General features: G+C 41.4%; 1 protein-coding gene across 4 annotated transcripts in view; it reads right to left on the reverse strand.

The window, feature by feature from the left end:
* Positions 1 to 23,487, reverse strand: part of ELMO1 (engulfment and cell motility 1) — a 299,706-nt gene that overhangs the window by 193,475 nt on the left and 82,744 nt on the right. For all 4 annotated transcript variants that reach the window (XM_083706317.1, XM_083706312.1, XM_083706315.1 and 1 more), the window contains exons 5-6: positions 12,710 to 12,760; positions 3,728 to 3,897 (exon numbers count right to left, since the gene is read on the reverse strand). In XM_083706317.1, coding sequence (XP_083562443.1) covers positions 3,728 to 3,897; positions 12,710 to 12,760 — 221 coding nt within the window. The remainder of the gene's footprint in view (positions 1 to 3,727; positions 3,898 to 12,709; positions 12,761 to 23,487) is intronic.

The following is a 23,487-nucleotide window of genomic DNA, read 5'->3' on the forward strand; positions in this document are numbered from 1 at the left end:
TGTGATGTTGGATAAAAATTAAGTGGTTACCAGCTGTAATGTAGAGGTTGAGTAATAAGTTACAATAAGTTACAACAAGTTATAATAAGGATTTGCTGAATTAAGAACTTGAACTGGAATACAAAAGGGGGAGGTGAGAGGAGGTCTGGGAAATAAGTTAATGGAAATGAGTAATGGAAACTACATTTGTTTTAACTGTTCTTTTTTGTTTTTGTATTTTTGTATTTTTATTATTATTTTTTGTGTATGTTTATTTTTTTGGTATTAATTGGAAACTTTAATAAATATTATTTTAAAAAAGATGAAATAAGCAGGCTGTACAGAACAGACACACAATTTGTATAAACAATAACGTTGAGTATACAACTGTTTTGCTTAATTCAAGCCATGTATGAATACAGTAGGGAGTTTTTAAATGCCCATCCCCTCAAGACGGAATCTAAGGACACAATCCTCTACTAACACCTTCAGGATAGGCCCTATGGCAACTAATGGGAATTGTGCAATATACTGGTTGTGAAGGACAAGTTTTTAGCCAGCTATATCCGGAATCAGAGCACCTGAGGTGTAAATTTCAAACACAACATAAAGCGCTGAGTCAAAAGCATCACATATGTGAACAGGGGTTTGTTTGTTCTACCTGAAGGGAGGTGGCCCTTTTCATCATCTGCAAAAAAATATAGTATAATAATTCTTGGCATTTGAGGCACAACCTTTTGCAGGTAATGGTGCCCCTTTCAACCTTACTTATATGTGGCAGAAATTACAGGATTGTGCAATGAAAACAATTTAACCCTTGGTTGCTCTTCAAATTTTCGCTCTAGCTAAAATACAGGTATCCAAATCTGTGATTTTAATACATTTCTCCTGTTACTTCAAATCGGAAGGGGAATGAATCAGTGCTCTAATTTGATGGTTCTCCGTGGAACTTCCTAAACATAACTTATAGGGAAACAAAGGGAATTCAAACGATCTTGCTTGTCAGCAAAGTTGCTGTGAGGTTAACCAGACTGGGCATGACTTGATTCTGCATGATGTTATTTCTGAAGGCTGAAGTCACAATATTTGCCTTTTGGGGGTTATATGAACAATAATGCGCTGAACAATGATGTTCTAAAATTAGTGGGCCAGAAAGATCCCAATAATTCAGAGTGGTCTGTGAGAAAATGGAATGCCTTTTAAAAGACTCTGTAACTCAAGAGTACAAATGAGCCACAGACTTTTGTTCATATTAATTTTAACAGAAGAAGAAAATCTGAAACAGAATGGCAATATAATGTTATAGAATAATAGTGAAAGGATACTTGCTTAGACATTTGCCTACCACAATATGCTCACTGTTTGTCCTCGAAGGGACTCTGGATTACATTGCTGGCTCTCTACCAAAAGGACAGCAGCTCCTTTTGGAATTCCTCAAGCCACAAAGGCTTAATACTTGCTGAATGTGCACCCTTCCTATCTGCCAGGAGCCACTTCCAGCTGAGACAAATTTTGCCAGCTCTGACGAGACCAGCTCCTTTGTGGCTTATTTGGCAAAGCCTCTGGTTATAGATCAAGAAGGCCCCTTGTTTTCAAGTTCAGTTAGGATGTCTTAGGGTGAACAGAGAATGATTGTCTGTGGCTCAGGGCTCGGCGGGACCTGTTTTGTAAGGAAGAACCCTAAATCTGCCCCCAGGGAAACTCCCAGCTCAATCTGCAGAAACAGAGAACACCGTGACAATATGCAATGGCTGCAAGACTGCCATTTCCCAAAACTTGGAATATTCTGGCAAGTTTTGAATTGGAAGAGGGCTGCAAGGGGTCGGGCAGTGGCAGACAGGGAGAGGGGGGTGCAGAAACAGGGGCCTGCATGAAAGGAAAGGGTACCACATAAAACACAATAATGATGGCTCCATATACAGTACACACACACAGTGAAAGACTCCTGTTACAGTATTTAGCCTTACAACCACTGCAGCAATGTCCTTAGCAGAATTAAAACAAGCTGCAGGGAAAGGAATTATTTATCTGCAAAGCTCTTGGTGGAAGTCATCTCATTCAAGTTCATGAACAATTTCCTTCAAACATATGAAGAAGAGGCACATGCATCTCCAAATTAAAGGAGCAGCGCGCTTCTTCTTTGTCTGCTACCAAGGCTATTGTGACCTACATAAGTGGGGAGGGGAATTCTCCTATCAGCAGGAAGAAGGTAGGTCTGTAACTCCACACTTATGGAAGAGCTGCTGAGAACCTGTAGCCCCACCACCACATTGGACCACATCTCCCATCACCCCGGACCACTGGCCATACTGGCTGGGACTGATGAATGCTGGGGTCCAACAACATCCGGGGGACCACCGTTTCCCATCCCTAAAGGCAGGAAGCTGCAAATCAGCTAGTTCCTGTGAATATCTGCAGATCTGTGCTGGCCCTCCTAGGATGGAGTCTCCATGGGATTCCAACACAAGTGGGATGGGTCTCACATGCACATTTATTACAGCAACTAAATCAACCCTTAACGGCTGCTCAGCAACACATTCTTTGTGCATGTTAAGACATGTGCGTGCGCAAATGCACACAAACACACATCCCCATGAATGACTGCTATTGGCATGGGTCTTGCCATTTGCACTGGGCACATGGAAACCACAGTGAGACTTTCACATCAAATTTGATGGAGCATAAAGGAGATAGCAGGTGCATATAATGACTCTGGGAAAGAAACTCTCCTTCCTTCCTTCCTCTTACAACAAGCGACTGAAGCTGACAGTACTCAGTTGAAATCAATGTCAAAAATGCATTTTTAAACCTGTATTTTCAACAATGATGAACCACACATTCAGATTTTGTTAAGACACTCTGGAATGCTATGCTATTTATATAGCCACAACTTTTGAATTTGATGCAATATTCTTTCATCCCTCCCACAAAAAAAATAAAAATCTTGCTCATCAAAAAGACCGAGGTTTAACAATATGTACACAAAGAAGTCTACACATTTCCTCTCTAAGTGATATGGTGCTCTGACCTTCCTTGCTTCCAATCAGACTCTTCCAGGGGCAGGTAATTCTGCTGAGATACTGAACTGATCCAAAGAAAGTGGAATTATCTGCTTTAAGTAGAGGTTCCTCACTGAACCGCTGCCTAGCTCACAACACTGTGTTTGCCTTGTTCAGTCAGGATCCACATTATGATGCGTAAATCATGCAAGCAGGCACACACACAGGGCTGGAGCTTACTAGAAGGCACATCATCCCTAGTCTTACATCTTGTAAAAGCAAAACTTTTGGGTGCAAGACTGCATTCTGGCTCCAACTGTAATTCAGGCAAGAAGCATAGTTTAGCTACTGGAAATTTGTAGAAACACAGAATTGTGCCTGCATATTTCCCCACCCCTGCCACCCAACCATACATTTTTACTATAAAGCTTGCAGGATTTCCAAGGGGTTTCTAACATTCCCCAAACTGTCTATACTTTTAAAACATCATGTGGTAACTATTTAAGAACGGGCATCAGGCGATGAATAGCTCTCAGGACGTCTAGTGGCAGATAACACATACAAACATTCCTCCATCAGAGAACTACTTCTCTTTAACTCGCCTCTCATGAAATACTCATTCCTTTCCAAGGAACAAAAGCAGAAATAGTGGCTTCTAACATGACTTACTTTTAAATGAACAACAAACACAATTTTACTAGCTTATCCAAGCAACAAATAAGAAAATGTGCACGTGTTAAAATACTCACTCAGTGCCACTTTCCACCATCTGCGTCAGGAGCGAAATGCCGTCTAGATTGATAAATTCTTGGGCAAACGTTATATCGCGTGAATAACTAGCTAGGTCTTTCAGTGCTTCCAACTTGGCATCCATGCTAGAAGACTGGATCCTCTCATGGAGCTGAAGGGCGGTTTGGGCCTCACCAAAGACAGAACATTGAATAAATGGAGGGAGGGGAGAGAGGGGGGAAGACAGACCTTAATTTCAAGTGTTAATAATATATGAAGACACCCGAAGAAAAAATACTAGTTAAGTTTCAATACTATCACATTTTCACCTCCACTCCCTTTTCCTTTCCACCCTCCTTACTTTTTTCAACTCTCTCTTGCACACAGATCACTCCCATTTCCAGGCTTCATCCCGTTTCCTATTTGGTAGTCGGTTGATGAAAATTTATGTTCTCAATTGCTACACTGAATCTGAAGACGGCGTAGTACCAAGAGTGAAATACATTGTGTGAAGGTGCTATGGGAAATTTGGGGGCTCTGCATCCTTTATCTTTTTCACATGGGGCTGCTAAGGAATGGAAAAAGGAGAGGTTTGAGTACAGCGAGAAGGGAGAAACGCTGAAAGGAAAAAGAAGGGGCTATTTTAAACAACAGCAGAGTAATGTAGGGGTGGAGAAACACTGATGGTTTTTCTTTTAAAAAATAGTTTTAACAAAGGAGAAATAAGAGAGATGGGTGCACACAAAAGCTAACACCAAAAAGCTAACACAACGTAGCCTTTCCAAACTCCCTTCTCCCTGTATTCAAACCTTATTAAAAATTGCTACTCTCCCCCACTCAGTGTCACTCCCTACTTACTCTACTAAAGTCATTACCATTATTTAAAACCATCACTTTCCCCCGCAGGGTATCCAGATTCTTGCTTTATTCAAATCTCTGCTGTTGTTTAAAACGACCACTTTTCCCCTCTAAGTATCTGTCCATCCCTGCTTCACTCAAACTTCTGCCCTTGTTTTAAAATTTCCCCTCTTGGTTTCACTCCCTTCTAACTCCCTTGTCTGCAGCCTCATTCACTCTTCCTTCCCTACCCTGCCCTGACTTCATGCAAATAAAGGATGAGGCACCACATATCCTCCAATGAGGACCATGTGGTGACATTCTTACATTTTATTATATAGAGAGAAGTACACAAAGTTACAGGCAGGAGAGTTGGGGATGTTATGACAAACTGAGACCAGAAAGGCCATCAATGCAAGGGAGAGGTGTGGCACATTACTGTGCTGAGTTCAACGTAAACAAGGTCCACTGAAAAGGATGTACAATTCAATCGGAGTGGGTGTGATTGCTATGAACTGGCAAAGCAAAAATAGCAATGTGCATGAACACTTAACAATGGAAAATTATTTTCTAGCTGAGCTCTTCCTCCCAACCTGTACTGAGCAGAAGTCAGATAGTGCCGGATCTGTAAATGAATTCCAGCTCAGCAACTTCAGAGTGGCATCTCTTTTTAAGCCTTTTTGTTATAAACTAGTGAGCTGCCTAAGTCCACACAGTGGAGAATGAGAGAGGGAAGTTAACAATCTGTTTCCTATTTTTCCAAGAAGAAAGTAATGCTTTTGGAAAAGAAAAAAAATCTATGTGGGCACAGAAGCCTTTTTTTACAGCAGTTATTATTAACATTAATTTAAATGCCACTACGCATTAAAAACAACAGCCCTGTTTTCCTGCATGGTCACTCCTTGATGAAAATGCTTCTTCTTTTGCCTCATTAACTACCTTAAAGCTAATACTGTGGAATGAATGGCTTGGATTCTAACTAAGCTTCCACTGCGGGGATGTTCACTGAACAGAGTTCTGCTCATGGGGAAAGTACCTTTTGCCAATTCTTCCTCTCCCCCCCCCCCCCGCAAACCTTTATGCCCCCTGGGACTGTCAAGGGGAGTGCAGGGGAAGGAAGCTATCTGCAATAATTGGCTCTCCCTCCCACCCGCCAGAAGGAGCCTGCACTGGATCTCAGATCCAGCCATCACCTACCGTATTTTTCGCTCTATTGGACACAGTTTTTCCCCTCAAAAAATTGAGGGGAAATGTGTGTGCGTCCTATGGAGCGAATGCAGGCTTGTGCCATAGCCGCGCGCAACCCCTCCCCTATGGCTTCTTTAGCCCTGCGCAGCGTCTCCCGGCAAGGAGAGGCTGCACGGGGCTAAAGGGGAAGCCAAAACAGCGAGCGGGATCCATCCCGCTCGCTGCCTTGCCTTCTGCCATAGCTGCGCGCAACCCCTCCGGCAGGGAGAGGTTGTGTGCAGCCTGTACGTTGCTCTTTGGGGCTGGGGGGGGGGGGAAATATTTTTTTTCTTGATTCCCCCCCTAAAAACTGGGTGCGCCCTATGGTCCGGTGCGCCCTATGGTGCAAAAAATACGGTACCTTACAATGCAGTTGTAAGGGATGCTGAGACAATGTGGGCAAAGCACTTTGAGCACTTAGTAAAAAGCACCAGATGAATAGTAACTGAACTTCCAACTTATGCTTTCGTATCATGCTACTATGATTCCCAGAGTATTCCCTTGATTTGGAAATGCTTCAGGACGCTGAAGTTCCTACCATCACTGTCTTATATGCCAACTGTGAATGATTTGGAAGGAAGATAGCAGACTTTTCATCAGTTATTTCATGCTTCAGTCACCTACAGATTAGAATACTCTAATGAGCTCCATGGGCCTGGGCTGCCCTTGAGAAGAGTTTGGAAGCTCTTCCTAATGCAGCTGCAAGACTTCTGGCCAGAGTTCCACTGACTGGATCAAATTTGAAAGATCTTGTACCAGCTGAACTACTTGCCAAATCATTTCTGGTACAAATTCAAGGTGCTGCTTTTGATCTTTAAAGCCATAAAGATACCTGGGGCCAAAATACCTTAAGAATCACCTTCCTCTATATAAGCCTTCCTGGAGCAGTTTCACTCATCATCATGCACAGTCCTGATTCGGCTCTGCACACCACCAGAAATATGGCATGTAGCTACCAGAAACAGGGCTTTTCATTTGTGGCGACCTCTGATCTAGAACACCTTCAAAGGAAAGTCCACCTTCCTCCTTCACTGCTGGGCTTTATATGGTTGGCGGAGAGTGCATTATTTCAGCCACTTTTTGTAGACTATGGTCTTTAAACTGTTTTATGATGGAACTGCCTCTCTTTTTTAATCGTAGTATTTTAAGATGGTTGCATTTGCACTGGGCTTTTATTACTGTGTCTTGTTTTAATTTATTTACTGTACGCCACCTTGAATACTTTTATAGAAGCATGGGATATACATGTAAAAAACAAACACAGTTTTGAAATTTCAAACACTCCACAGACATCTGCAGGCAGTGGGATCTCATTCATCCCTAACTTTAGTGTAGCAAGCCTCAACAAAGTCAGAGCAGATTTATCGTGATCACAGATTAAACAAATAGTTTCTTTTCACAAAAATACTGTTAGTTGTCTCACATGGCAACTAGCCGAGGTGACACTGCCTGCTATCACGACTGATGGATGGGGGAAAAGGCTTCACTCAGTGTGGCGCCTTCACTGGTCTTGGCTCCTGTTGCCATAGTGCTTTATATGCACTCATATGGAATACAGTCCCTCTGCCCCAATTCTCCCTCCCTCTCTCTCATTGTGTCATTAGAAATGACACCTACAGGACATGTGCTATGAGCGGTTTCCAAAGAACTCTCTGCAATTTCTGGTCGATAAATGCCAGGACAGCAGGGAGTACAGCTCATTAGACCATGATAATTCTGGTTACCAAGAAGTCAGCCCTACTTAAAAAAAAACAACAACCTACAAGAAAATATTCATCTTATGGAAACACTTCTTTGTTGTGAGATAAGTGCAAAGGGGGGCTGATGTTTGGAATGAATTATACTATCCTGGTCAGACAGGGAGGAGGAAATGGGTAAAACATCCCTTCTCAAAAGGCCTCTAAAGGTAAAGGTCCAGTCGTGGCCGACTCTGGGGTTGCGGCGCTCATCTCGCTTTATTGGCCGAGGGAGCTGGCGTACAGCTTCCGGGTCATGTGGCCAGCATGACTAAGCCGCTTCTGGCGAACCAGAGCAGTGCACAGAAACACCGTTTACCTTCCTGCCGGAGCGGTACCTATTTATCTACTTGCACTTTGACATGCTTTCGAACTGTTAGGTGGGCAGGAGCAGGGACCGAGCAACGGGAGCTCACCCTGTCACGGGGATTCGAACTGCCGACCTACTGATCAGCAAGCCCTAGGCTCTGTGGTTTAACCCACAGCGCCACCCACGTCCCTTCAAATGGCCTCTATGATGCCTTAAATGTGTCTCTGATTTAGCTGGATTTTGCTGCCCTTTCTGTTGCAAGGCAGATGGACAAGTTTGTTAGCTTAAACAGGACAGTGAGCGAGCTTTCAGGGCCAAAGCAGCATGAATCTTAGCATAGAAATATTTAGACGGAGAAGTGAATTACGTACAGGATACGGTTCTGCTTGTGCATTACTCTCACACAGGGCACCCAGTTTCAAGATGGAGCAGGGCACTGCTTCTCAGGCCACCCACCCTGATTCCACATCATAGTGCAAACTCAGCCTGCTGTTGTACACAGCTGTCTGCAAAAGAACAGCTACCCACAAGCCGATGCTCCTGTTTAGGAGACCAAACAACTGGGTGTCCCAGTTAGGTGAGACCCCTGAGCACGTGCAGTTTATTCATGCATAAGGGTTCCCTTCAAGACAACAGTATGAAGGCCGGAGTAAAAGCAGCGACACAGTGTTGGGAGGCAGAGTGAGCCGAGGGACCCCATTCCGGTATGAAACCATGAATGCCCTCCTGGAACATTGCTCACATAAATTATTATTCTGTGTTGCATTTGTCAAGTTGTTTTAAACAGTAAGCGATGTCGTAAATGAAAATGCACACAGATAAAATCAATCAAAAGCCGAATTAAAAAGGAAACACAATTTTTAAATGTTCCTAAAATGCTCACCCCGGAATACAGTAGGGAGGACAAGTGGGAAGTCTCCACTAACAGGTTCCACAGACTGGAAGCCACCACTAAAAAGGCCCTTTCTCATGTAGCTGCTCTCCTTGCCTTCCACAGATGCAGCTCATGGATATGGGCTTGATGAAAACCTCAGAATTCAGCTGGGTTCACAAAGGGAGAGGTGGTGCTCAACATACTTGCGTCGCAAGGAGCATAAGGCTTTATAGGTCAAAATCAGCACTTTGAATTGAGCCAGGAAACCGAGCAGCAGCAGTGCAGCAGGGCTAGAATTGGTGCAATATGCTCAGAACATCTGATCCAAATTAGAAATCTGCCCACTGAATTTTACACTAGCTGCAGTTTCTGAACTGTCTTCAGGGGCAGCCCCATGTGTAATGTACTGCAGTAATCTAATCTAGAAGTCACCAGAGCATAGGCATCTGAAGGTACGTTATTCCTAGGTTATTCCTACTGAGAACTGCTCAATGGTAGAACAAATGCTACACATGCTGAAAGTCATTCCCTGACATCTCTGGTTAAAAGAATCTCTGGTAAGATCTCTGCACCACCTCACCCATGCGCGTAGCAGAGGTTTCTAAACACATCCTCTCAGCCACACTGGATGAAGGTATGAGCCTGCAATGAGAATATGCTAATTCATGTCTAGTTGAACCATGGTTTATTTATTGTTACATCTCAGTGCGGCCAGTGACAGCTACTTCATGACGAAGCATCAGATGACTCACAAAAAGTTCAAGAAACAAAATAAATGAACTGAGGTAGAATTCAAATGGAATTGTGTGGCGTATTGATTTGCTAGTTAGGAGGTTTGGACCTTTAATTCATTTAATGTTTGTTTGTTTGTTTGTTTGTTTGTTTGTTTACACCCCACCTTCTACTCTGATGGGACTCAAGGCAGCTAACAGATAAAATAAGAACAGCTAAAAACGGAGAAAAACAAACTATCAAAAAGCCCTAAATACTGATAAAATTAAACCTACATATATAAAATCTATTAAAACCATGCCAATAATTACAATAAAAACAACATGGAGGAATAAAAACCTGTTGGAATAAGGTGGTCTTCTCCTGCCGGCGGAAGGGCAAGGCAAGGAGTTCCAAAATCTGGGAGAAGCCACCAACTAAGGCTGCTCTATGTGGTTTGTTGTAGTGTTTCGCTAGTTCCCAAATGTGCCTGTAGGCTCCAAAATGTTGGCGACCCTTGCCCTAATATATCATTTAAACATAAAATAATAATTGGGGAGAGAGTTAACATATCCATTTAAAAGGGAAAATGGTACTGCTCTGACACCGCTACAGCATGCCTCCAACATGGTCTTGTGACAGAGGCTAATGAAATACAACAGTGTTATCTCCTGTCATGTTATGCAGATAAATCAGTCACATCCTTGCTATTTATATGGGCTGCCGCCGCATGGCTGATCTCCTGTAGCCAAAAAGGCAAGCAACAATGAACAGCCTAATTCATCACACTTTACACTTAACGAACCAAAGAAAAGTAATCTGCTTCACGCTGTCATTTTGTCCAAAACAACTCCATTTCACTCGCTGAGAAGCTTAAACTTTCTTAAAGCACTGGATTACTGGAAACAAGTAAGTACATTATGTGTTGAAATGTACTTAAGTTTTTGGCCTTTCTGCTCAGGCATTAGCAAAATTGGTTAGGGCTTATATAATAAACCTCTGCAATTAGGTTTTGCATGTCCAAAACACTCAACAAATATAGTCACTGAAACCTCAGTGGTAAATGTTTCCAAATAATTATTGAAAAGGAATTAACTGAAGGACAGAGTAACAGATTTGTCCAAGGTCATAAAGTAGGTTAAAATAGTATTTTTAGTGGGTCAACATCTGCTGCAGCTTTTATTTCTAAACTTCTTTTTCGTACAGTTACAGCCAAATACCAAATGGTTGGTTTGTTAGCATAAAATATGTGGCAATTCACCAAACAAGTGGATTTGACATCTTTTAGCATGCAGAGTTATCCTACAACTAAAAAGAACCAGCTAATTTGCACTGGTACTTGTACGTAAGACAAGTAACAATGTGAGGGATTATTTCTGTGAGTTAAATGTGATAATTGAACATCATAACATCTATCAAACGTCTCTTTTAAAAGAGAGGTTTGATAGCCCTCTGTCACTGCCCTCAATTGCATGCACATCTTGTCTGCCATGGGGCAAGTTTTGAAAAAAAATGGTTTTTACTGTAGGTTTTTCAAGTTCAGCCAGGAAAAAGTCAGCTGTAATGAGCAGCCAGTGGCTAGGACCTATGAGCCATCGACAAATCCTCTATGCCCCTCATAGTTTTGCAACTGTTTTAAAACTGCAAATTTCTTTTTTAAAAAAGAGAGAGGGAAAAGAAAAGTCACACAGCCTGGATAATACATGTCACGAGGAACAAGATGATATATGGCATTTAGAAACAATGCACATGTCTAATGCTGGATGGGCATGTTGCAATGTTTGCGATGCTTCCTTTCTCAACACCCTTTGTAGGATGAGAGTGGTGGAAATGTAATCCAAATATTGTGGGGTTTCTGTAAAACCATGTTCACCATGCAACTGAAGAACCCACTGAAATGGCTTCTCTTAAAAAATGCTACGTTGATTTTTTTCCCCATTGATTTTTTTTTACAGCAGAAATCTTTTTGCTGTAAGCCATGGCCTTCAGCTTTAATAATTTTAATGTTGCAAAATAAATTGATTTAGGGTGAGCAATGCTGTTGAGGTAGAAGAGATACAGGGTTTTGGAGCGTAGCTTTCTACTTTTCCATGCAAGGTCAACTCTTTGGAAGAGGCAAAGAAACCAGCAAGGACAAAGGCTCCACACGGAGCTCTTCACAACAAGTTTGCGATTACAGGCAGTGACCATTTTAGGTGCGTCCAATTGACACACAATCATAGGCACACGGCTCCTTTTGGACCCAGATGAGAGCAGAACAGCAGTGAGACATAATAGGGTTCACATAGGAACGTTCTGCAGAAACGTGCGAGAGTCAGAATTGGAAGCCCCAGGGAAATAAATTCAGCTGCCTGTACAGGGGCGTCACCAGGGTATAGGGCTGAAATGTACAAATATGAAATAGCTTGTTAAAATAAAATCTGATAAATTTATATGGGGGACGGAGGAAGATGGCTTTTGAGGTATTAAAGAGGAATGAATCAGAGGAAGAACAGAAAGAGTAAAGAAAATGAGAATTTAGCCAGTACTTGCTGTAACCTAGGAAACTGAGTTTGCCTGCAGGTTTCGGAAAGGGGGGGCACTAGTATAATAAATAATTACATGAAATTTACAAATAGAGCAAATGAACCAAATGAACAAGTTGCAAGTGTAATGGTGCAGACCCGCAAAACTGCAATTCTGCCAACCGTTTAAAAAGCAAGCGATAATTTTGTAATGATGTTGTCTTAAGACGTATTAGAATGAAGGCAGGGGAAAGCTCAATAGTATTATGTCAGTCAATCCCACTTATGAACATCTTTTGAGGCTGCAATCTTACACTTACCCAGGACTGAGACCCACCGAACTAAATAGGACATAGTTCTGATTGATATATATGACTGCAATGGGAATCTTATGCTGGTGTGATATTTCAATGAACAAGGGAACATGGTGGCTATGCTATGAAGCTCACTGCCTTGCTGAGATGAGCACATAAATGAAAGAGAATGAAGAGGAATGTCATCATGCCCTAAGCATTGCTTCCAAGAGAGCTGACTAAGAATCAGAAACTCTCCACATTGCCTGATTGACATAAAAAAAATCCACTTTCTACACATAAAATTTAATAATAATAATAATAATATACTGTGAGATACTTTTAAAAATATGTGTAATTTCCCTCTTCTGAATTAATGGAAGTATAGGATCACCAACCTATAGGTAATGGCCCCTTTCCATGAACATAACATAAAATCAAATCAAAGGAATCATATAGTATTGGGGGAAACAAGAAAATCAAAGGAATGTGAACGTATCAGTAACTTACTGGTGATGTAGTTAATCGAAGTATTGCTCCATTTTTAATTTCATTACGGTTCTGGAAAAGAAAATTCCAAATGTCAGACATCCATAACTGAGGCTCTTCGACGTGTATAAATCATGAAAGAAAAAACTGAATTTACAGCAATCGCCAGGTGCTTCCTACTGTACATGAAAATTTACGTGTACAGTACTGTTGTGTGAAGTTACCAGCAGTGGGTTGGATCCAAAGTAAGCTGATTGCACTTGGCTCCTACGGAAATCAATGAGTAATCCATTATTTCGATGGACTAATTTCAAAATTAGATTTCTAAATCAGTAGCTACAAGAAAGTATACTCTCAATAAAAGACTTGTTTAACCTAAGTGTATTGGGATACCTTCCCTATGACTTTACATTTAGGGTGGAACCCCTTGATTAATGGGAGCACTTAAAGTCAAGGCCATTCCAAAAATGTTTCCAAGGTTCAAGACTCCATGGGCATGACTAACTCATACATCAAGTATCTCCCTGTGAATCTTGTTTAGTCAACTCTGCCACAGTGACTTCCCAACAATTGTTTGGGTTTCTAATCTGCACATGCATCAAATGGACCAGAAGATGGGGAGGAACATGGATATCTGCCAAGAGGCAATTTAAGTCCACCATCTTATAAAGAAGAAAAACTGATTGATTTTCGGGGCTTAGGAAACCTTTTTCTGTTAATGTACTGCTTTTCTTCTAGCAGGTTATACAACAACATTTATACAACAAAAGAAACCTTCTCCTCTTAGTAACTGTGGTGCAGCACAGAATAAAGTCGTGCTATGCAGCCCACCAAAGAGAAAAGGCCAGATTATCCAACACAGTGAAGGGAAAATAGCACAACATCAGGAATCAAACTAGCCAAAGGATTTTATATGCTGTACAAAGTCCCCTGTTCTCTGTCTTGTTCATATGTGTGCATTTTCACTTGAAGAACACAGATTTTTACAATGCCATTAATCTGTGCTCAAGACAGACAGGGACTGTATATTTGTGCTGCAAGGACCATTCTGCCATGAACTTGGTCTGAGGCTTTTTCTTTCTTTCCCCTTGCCATTTGCAGGGCTGGGGACATTTTTAAGCCCCAAGAGCTGCATCCCCTTCTATGCAATTTTCCAGGGTCCGGATGCCAACGTTGGGCAGGGCCGGAGGCAAAGTGGGTCATGCAGTGAACGTCAATACAGTGGTACCTCGGGTTAAGTACTTAATTCGTTCCGGGGGTCTGTACTTAACCTGAAACTGTTCTTAACCTGAAGCACCACTTTAGCTAATGGGGCCTCCTGATGCTGCCGTGCTGCCGGAGCCCGATTTCTGTTCTTATCCTGAGCAAAGTTCTTAACCTGAAGCAATATTTCTGGGTTAGTGGAGTCTGTAACCTGAAGCATATGTAACCTGAAGCGTATGTAACCCGAGGTACCACTGTATTATCTTTCTACAGTTGCCTATTTCCCATAAACACTCATACACTCCTCTCTATCCTGCCTCCAGGTAGGCAAGAGTTCCAGCCAGGCAAAAATACCCAAGGGCCAGGTAAGAGAGGTTTGGAGGGCCACATGCTCACATCCAGCCTCCTGAGCCTGAGGTTCCTCACCCCTGCAGTAGTTGAGTAGTCAGTCGTCCAGTTAGATGAACCAATGGTTGAACTCAGTATACAACAGGGCTCCTGGTTGATGTTTTATATTCAAAAGCAGTTTGACTCCAGATTAAAAGGCTACAGCCTCTCCTCTGCAGATGTAATTGCATGTAAAGGCTGCAATTTGTGGCATGGAATTGTTGTTCGCTGCTAGTGGACCTTTTCACGGTGCCCATGGGATGTTCTTTTACCCCAAAGCAAAACGGGAGCTGCTCTCTGTGTATACGAGCCATGTGCACAAAATGGCAGTGCAGGAAGATTACTGGAGCAAAGAGGGAAACTTAAGAAAGAACTTTCCCCTCCATGTGCTGTGAAGATAGAGACTACTGTGAATATATGTGCCCTGAATGTATATACTGTTTATACCCTGATGGATTCTGGGTTTGCACTGATTCTGCTTGGAAACTAGCACCAAGGGTGTTTCATTCGTTCGCTCTCTACCCGTAAGTGTACAAATAGAATTTACCAAAGGCATCAGTGCTCACGCCCTTAAAAGAAAAAAAGGCATGGGGAAAGGGTGTTCTGATATTCCTCTGCTTCCTGAAAAGGAAGCAAAACAAGAGGAACTTAATTTCTACCCAGTAACATGAGTTCATGTATTGCATCTCCCAGTTTTGTGGCCACTGCTAGCTACCAAGGAGCAGTCTGAGGTCCTCGTTTTCTGTAAAAGCCTAAATAAATGGCACTATGAAATGTGAAACCAAACTGATGTCATATAATCAAGGAGCTTGTAGGTCAGTTGAAACCCATCATTAAACATCTGCAGCACTGCAATGTTATTCCTCCAGTGCTCTGCTTTCCATAACTGCAATGGGCAATCTTAAAACCACTGGAACGAGCCACAGAGATCTGACACCCCTGCTTTACATTCCCTCTCAGACACAAAGCACTAATGCCAATATATATACATGAAAATATGTGGACATTGAAGAGCTTTTGCTTCTTAAAACAGCCAAGAATGTTATCTCACACGGAGAGTAGGAGGGAAAGCATTTTCTTTTTTTTTGCAAAACTCATACAAGGCAATTGCATCAAAATGCAGGCTCCTTTAAGACATAGGACAATTCTCTCCTCTGACTCAGCCAAATTTAGTCACAAAAATTTGTAGTTAGCAGTCGCCTGGTTACTAGTACCAATCACAATTATTTTATACTTCATTACAGAGCATTCAAAATATGTTGCATCTGTTATCTCATTATGTTGCATCTCACATTATTTTGCATCCTTGCATCAACCCTGTAAAATAGATCTGTAATATTAAATTCAATATTGCAGATGGGAGCCTGTGGTTTGGAGATAATTGCTTGCCTACGGTCACCAAACAGGCTTAAGCTGTAAAATATGAATTGTGATTTCCTGATTCATGGCCCTATGAGTCCTATGCTACACTACTTATTCTTAATTTAGTAGTTAAAAGAATTGTAAACCACTCTTTATCAACTGGGTATCCTAGCATTTGTGTACTAGCAATTGCCATGGTCACCTAAAGAGGCAGACCTAGAAATGTAACAGCATTTTGTCAACTTTATGAGAAGCAAAGAGCTTTACATGAAACAGCAGTGGCGTAGCGTGGGTTGTCAGCACCCGGGGCAAGGCAAGTAATTTGCGCCCCCTAACCCGTGGATTTGCGCCCCCAACCCTAACCCCCAGATGTTGCGCCCAGCGCGGCCGGGCCCCCCTGCACCCCCCACGCTACGCCACTGTGAAACAGACATGACAATTGCTAGAATTCATATCTTCCACAGGAGGGAGATATTAGAATGTTTGAGGAAACCCCAAAGTTTGCAGAAGTACAGATTTTTTTTTGGGGGGGGGGTTGTCCCAAAAGGGTGGGTGACCCAAAACAGGTTAATGAAGACTGAGTTGTCACAGAACACAGGGGAAGAGAACAACAGAAACCCGGGGCATGGGAATAGGAAGAGGAACGGAATGGGCCTCATTGAGTGGCTGGAATCCTGAACAGGAACACTCCATTGTGCAAGATTTTGTTGCATTACAGTATTGCCCAATTGTTTGCTTGAATATATCTAGTATTGAGTGCCTATGTAAGGACTATTCTCATAGCCAGTGGTAAATACGGCCACGAGGCAAATTCCAACCAGTAACATAACATTGGTGTAGTCAATTTTCTGCAGTTTTGTCCTGCATTTACAAGGGTAACAATAAAAATGTACTGTGTCTGAGGTTCACAGCTACTCAGCTGCCAATCCTGGACCACAGAATTCTATACTTTGGGACACTCCTGTGTTTTATTGACTAGGGAGAGAAAGTCTCACTGTCACAAAATTTGGAAAGCCTTTGACCTACCTACACTACATAATAATTCGTTCCTGGGGGAAACAGAAGCAGAGTCAGATATCATCTCCATGCCTTTGAGAAGTAACCAAACAGCACGTCTGCTACAAGCATCTTACGATATTCCACTTGCATCCTGACACGTGTTCCCAATTGGGCAATGCTAACAAGCCCAAAGAAACAGTCATTTTGTAGCTTAACTTATTAACTTATTAAGCTTTACAGTTGTGGAGAATGAAAGGAAAGGAGGATGAAAGGTGAGGAGAATGAAAGGGACAGTACTGGATTCTTTTAAAGATAAACAATTATACCAAGCAGATAAAAATTACAATAGCAATTCAACCAAATAAAATGTTGAAAGACTGCCCTCAGAGGAAGAAAACCATATGACCTCCTATTCAACCCCAAACAACTAACTATAAAGCAGTGTATAAATTCACTGCACTGCGTGAATCGATAAACTCTATTATAATTCACTTGAACCAACTTGTGATATTTGTATTATGAAATTATTGTGGGTTGTGTCTTAATACAGGAGCTAACAAGAGGAGCCAAGACAGACTGAAGTATGTTGTTAAGTAAAAAAGAAATGTTGAAATGAACTGCAGCAAACACCGAAGGTGACTATTTATTCCTATTCTCCATTTCATTCATCAACCTGAACCTTGATTTGACCAAAGTCTCCAACGCTTGTAAGCGTCATTTATCTTTAAGAAAAAGAGACCTTTTTAAACGGAGCGTTGGTGGACAGTAGCAGCTAACAGGAAACGAGATGTGAACGGGGAAGGACTTAATTTAGGCCTCACCTCTGTCACAAACCCCATTAGGTGACCATAGATAATCCACTCTCAGCTTCTCAGCATGCACATTAACACTAAACCATGATTTTAAGCTTGCACATTCTCCCATTCCAGCACAACTATGAAGAGATGAGAAGGTCCAACTTCTGTTTTAGTTTAACCACTTTTTAGTGTTACAATCCAGCCCTAGGCTATGAAAACAAGCCAGTTTCATAATCCATAGCTTGGAGTTGCCTTGTTTTCACTAAGCATGGATAAGACCAACTGTTGTATGTCTATGTTCAGGTGTCACAAGAAAGTGTGGTTAGTCTGAAATGGAAATGGTGGAGTGGGGGAGAGACGCTGTACATGAGGCATGCAGGTCCGAAGATCGCTGTGGCTCATTCTCATCATGCTACACCATGGTTGAGCATCACATGTGAATTCAGCCAAGGTAATATGGTTTGAACACACTAAAGCAGGGGTAACCAATATGGTGCTCTCCAGAAGTTGCTGAAGTACAAGTTAGGGACCGCCTGAACCCTTATATCCTAGCTTGATCACTGAGATCATCTGCAGGAGCATGCCTGGTTGTCCCCAGAGCTGCTGAGGCTCATTTGACATCAACACAAATCCAAGCCATTAGAGCCATTGAGCCCTGTGGAATGCTCTTCCAATAGGGATTTAGTAGGCATCTTCCTTAAACGTTTAAAAGTTTGCTGATTTTTCCCCCATTGCTGCTAGGCTTATGAAGAAAATTATGATAAACATTTTCTGTAATAGTTTGTGGTCTGGTGTGTGTGTGTGTGTGTGTGTGTGTGTGTGTGTGTAAGTAAAACTGCTGTAAACCACTTTGACATTTTATTATAAAATTGCAGTATGCAAGTATTTTGGGAAAACAAACATACAAGCCCCATCACCCCTTGACCATTGGGCCAGGAGACCTAGCATCCAACGATCAGCTGGAGGACACCATGTTGACTACCTCTGCTCAAAAGAGCTGCAAAAATGCTAAGTACTATTACTACCACTACCACAGGAGTATCAGGCGTCAGCCTGCAATGGCATGGAGTTTGTGGTTCACCTCTAACCAGAGCCATCACAAGAAAAAGTCTGAAGATGCCACGGGTAGACAGGAGTTTATGAAGTACTTCTTATGTATCCCACTGGAATGCATCCACAAGCATCGGCTATGTAATGCAGCAGGCCAGACAAAACCTAAGCGGAAATATCTGCTCTCCAATTAAAAATCCAATTTTGTTTCTCCATTCCCAAACAATTACTTAAGCGCCTGCAAGGAAACAGTGCACAATTAAACCAAAGGGATATTCTACATTAACCTGAACGAAACCGTGCTCAGCGTGTCAGCTAATTTCAGTGGATACACAGAGCTGTTCTGTGACTACTTAATACCAGTGATAACAAGAATGTATGGTTAAGCTGTGGACTGTATAAATAAATGCTTCAGACTGACCACAGTATTCAAAAATATTCTAATCAACAAGTTTACTTTTCATTTTCAAAGCTTTAAAACATCTTTGGATTGATAGGTTAGATTCCTGGCATCTTGGTATGAAAGATTCACCATGTTTGCAATTGTTATGTTCAACCCTGGTTGAAAAAAAGCAAAAAAGCAAAATGCTAAATTTAAATGTATCAATCAATAAATTGTCCATTCTCCTTCTCCTCCAGCACCCCACACAGATGACCCTTGTGAACTTCCTTACGTTAATTTATCTTGAAATTCAGGTTGTAGTTTAATTTGCTGCTGTGTCTTTTGTATATATGACAGAGTATATAGTTTTTCCTGTATGCAGAAATGACCCTCATTCTATTAGCATATACTGAAAAGGCAGGTCAGGTATAAACTCAGAGCACCTCTTAGAATATTTGCTGACTGAAGTGAAGAATAGAAGCAACAGAAATACTAGTTCCTTGTTTTTCATTTATTTGTGCAACCTCCCGCACACGAAGCCTGCTTTTATAAAGCAAGAGTTTCCCTAGCATATGCAATTACAGGATTTATTCACAAGAAACCGTAACTTTTTGCACAGAACAATTTAACTACTGTAGCCAGGGCTCAAAAACAAGATAAGGAATCTACAAAAAGAAAAAGGAGGTTCATCAAGACTGAATCCGAAGGAAAAACCAGGTGGTCAGAGTTTCATTTATCCACACAAGAACAGAGAAGAGAAGACAAAACAAAACAAAACAACAGAAGACAACACTCCTCATTGTTCTCCAGTGACATAATAGGTATAGATGCAGATTGAAACAAAGGGGAATGAAGAAGAAAATACATTTGGGCTGGGAGGGTGGTGACATAATCAAAATGGTGCTCTTGTTCTTACTGTTGAGCGTTTCAGCTAGACAATACAAAAGCGCTTGAATCTTGGCTCAGGAGTTCAAACATTGATTTAGTATATGCAGCAATGGCTGCAACCAAATAGGGCTAAAGGAAAGAACACTTTGGCTTCTGCCATCAGCCAGGAAGAACACAATGGCAGGATAAGGGCACTCTGGCAGATAAGCAGCAATTCTTCCAAAGCTCGTTTTAGTCTTCCCTCATTCCTTTTTGCATTGCTATTGTGTCCATTAGATCAGCCTTTCTCAACTTTGGGTCCCCAGCTGTTGTTGGACTACAAATCCCATCATCTCTGACCACTGGTCCTGCTAGCTAGAAGTGATGGGAGTTGTAGTCCAACAATGTCTGGGGACCTGAGGTTGAGAAAGGCTGCATTAGATTGTGATCCTGTGGGCTGGAGATCATAATCATAATCATAATAATATAATTATATACCAGCCACTTTATATTTTAATGAAAAAAATTTCAACATGGTTTACAACTCATTAAAACAATACCGAACATATTCAAGCTTCAAGGAAAATATTTCAGATCCTTCTCTAAGTAACATTTTGCGTTCCTCATACTTATTTAAGTAGCAAATTCGGAATAAATTGTCTATTTCTGGATTAAGGAAAATTGTTCTGACTAAAATGATAGTGCTAGCAACAAATTATCACACAGGCACCAAAAAAATACTTCCAATCAGCACGCATGTGTTCGTACTTGCAGAGACTTATAAGCAAGGGCCCACAGGTTAAAGTGGTTAAAAAGCACTGAAACATTCCTTTCTGCTACTCTGAGAAAATGCTAGGCTTGCCTCTCCTCAGAGGCCTGGGAAAGGCAGCCCAAATCCCGGCATGTGAAAGGTCAAAATGCCCACTTGTTGAAGCCATCTATTCACAAGCCTGCAAAGTCCATGAAACAGTCATCATGACCTTTGGTATTTCTCCCTCACTCAACCGGTACACAGTAAAAACTGTAGCAGTAGTCCCGTGCATCTGAGTAATACCAATGGCATTTCATTTTCTCGCCCATATTTACTTTCTATCTGACTCAAGTCAGCCTATAAGCAGAATAAAAACCCTCCTTGAAGCACAAATATACAGTCTCTGTCTGTCTTGAGCACAGATTAATGGCGTTATAAAAATCTGTGTTCTTCTAGTGAAAATGCACACATACACTCAACAGTAGCAGCAACAGAGAGCACAAACCAGATTCTCGCAGAAGGCCTCATTTCCTCCAGGAAGAACACCTGGGGTAGGGTTGGTTGGAAGGAAGGAGGCAGCTGGGGCAAAATGTTACTATTTACAACTTTTTCAGGGCCTTGTGTTTTCTATTCCGCCCCCCACGACTCAAGAGTATCATGTGTAAAGCAACTCTCAAGGAGAGTTCACAGAAATATGTTCATACATCGGTCTCGGTTACTAAAACTTCAAGGAACGTCCTGCAATGATGAGAAAGCCATCACTGATTACATTTTTGTATCAGCTCATGCGTGTGGATCTTTTTATATATATATAAGATATTTATTAAAGTTTTAGAAGTACAAAAAGAGAAATCAAGAAAACATCCTTTTAAACAAGAAAAAATAAAATACCAGAAAAAAGAAAAATCAGTAGAAAAAAACAGAAAATTAAAATCCATTAAGCAAAAAGAAGAATCAAGAAAAAAACAGTACACCAAATCTTCCCATTACTTTCCTTTCATTAGCTTATTTCCCTGACCTCCTCACACCTCCCTTTCTTGTATTCTAAGTCAGTTATCCATTTCAGCAAATCCTTTCCCTCTTTTCATTTTTTTGTCCTGAGAATTTATCTTGATATTAATATCAGTTTACTTTCCCTCCTTTCACCAATTAACAGTCTATTTTTATTAAATCTTTGTTACATTTCTGCTAGAATCACATAAATTCATTCCAACATCATTCTAACATTCATTAATCTTACAATACTTCTGTAAACAGTCTTTAAATTTCTTCCAATCTTCCTCCACCGTCATGCGTGTGGATCTTTGGCAGAAGCAGTTCACGTGCCAAACTGCAAGTCATCAAGTGTTATCACATGCACCATGCATAATTCAGCCAGCAAAATGCGTAAATTCTGACAATGTGCCAAATAACTTTTCATCTAGAGTGGCCTCAGCACTATCAGTTACATCTTACATTGCTTCATTCACATTGCATTTCTGCATATTTTGGCACTAACTAAATTAGCACTTTGGCTCCTGAAACGTGAAGTGTTTAATATTAAAATTTGCTAGAATAAGCTCTCTTACACAGCCAAGCCCAAATGCAGCACCCAGCTAACCACGAAGAACTGCAAATACTCGAGATTGTTTGCAGTTTACTTCTTAGGCACTTTCAACTAATATGACGTATTTCAAAGGGTGAACTTCAGTTTAGCTTGTGCTTCAGAATTCGAGTGGTTGAAAACTGTCAGCTGGAACAATTGATTTATTTCACAAGCTTTGTGCTGAGAGAAATCGGAGTGTAAAACACTTTTGTAACATGCATCAGGATGACTTGCCTGCTTGGCTTTTTTAATAAAACAAAAACTGCAATGGACTGCTAGTAGCCCACAGCCCAAGAGCAGCATCCGGACTGTGGGCTTGGCCAAATCTCATGCACCGCTCAGCAAACCTCCTCCTAGCACAAAATGAGTAAACACTCCAAGCACAAATTAATCCAGTGTTTTTGTTTTGTTTGGAAAGAAAAAGCAAGATGCTACTTCTCCTATCTTGATAAAAATGCCATGGTTGCCAGCACAGAAAAAAGCACTGCTTTAATCCAGTATAAATGCACACCAAGGCAACAATTAGGGCACCTCTCTCACGGAGATGGCAAGTGTTATGCAACTCTTGAATCTAATTTCTATTAAGATACCATTTAGGGGAGAAAAAAGGGAAGTGGTGGCAACAACACTTTGTTTACCTAACAACCAGCTCTGGGTATGTCTCATTTAGGTTTCCTGTCTGCTACTTCTCGACAGTACTCCGATTATGAATAAGTGCCAGCTCAACTATACTTTCTAAAGAGGTTTGGACACAGCAGTCCACAGAGCTAGCAAAGTGGTTTTGGTAGAAAAGGATTTAATTTTCGAACCTCTGCCCACAGCCTTACAACACAACTGAGCATCACGCAAGAAAACTGCCTGCTTGCATCACTTGAGGGTACAGAGAGGATGTTGCTATGTGCTTGAATGCTCTGCCATGTACAGTTTTATTTCAGGAGAAAAGGATTCTTCCCTTAGCATGCTAATTTTCTGTGTGTGAGGCTTTATTTTTGGTGGGAAGGTCTTTCAATCGGCCACCACACTCACCTGCTCTCTGCAGGGGCGGAGTTCAAAAACTGTTTTTTGCACAGATAAATCCTTAAGAAAAGTATTAACATGTCCACAAAAGCCTGAGAGTCAACTTTATGGAGCCTTCCTCACCATTTCAGAACCAAAGAGTTGAATTCTTGAAAGCAGACAATGCCATCCTCCACTTGAAATGATTGGGGAGGGGAGAATAACTAAACATGCATTTTAGGAGAGCAGTTTCAAAGTAAGTGTTGGCAATATGAAGAAAGGCAATTAAAAAAAACAAAACAGCTCCTACAATTCATTCATTAATATTTATTTCAAATCAAGGGCTCTAAGTTCAAGATCCTTCTCTAGACCCAGTGACATACCAGCAGCACTGGAAGAACTGGCACAAAAAACCTTCCA

Source organism: Podarcis gaigeae (genome assembly GCF_964106915.1).
Source record: "Podarcis gaigeae genome assembly, chromosome: 12".
In the NCBI taxonomy this organism is placed as follows: Eukaryota; Metazoa; Chordata; class Lepidosauria; order Squamata; family Lacertidae; genus Podarcis; species Podarcis gaigeae.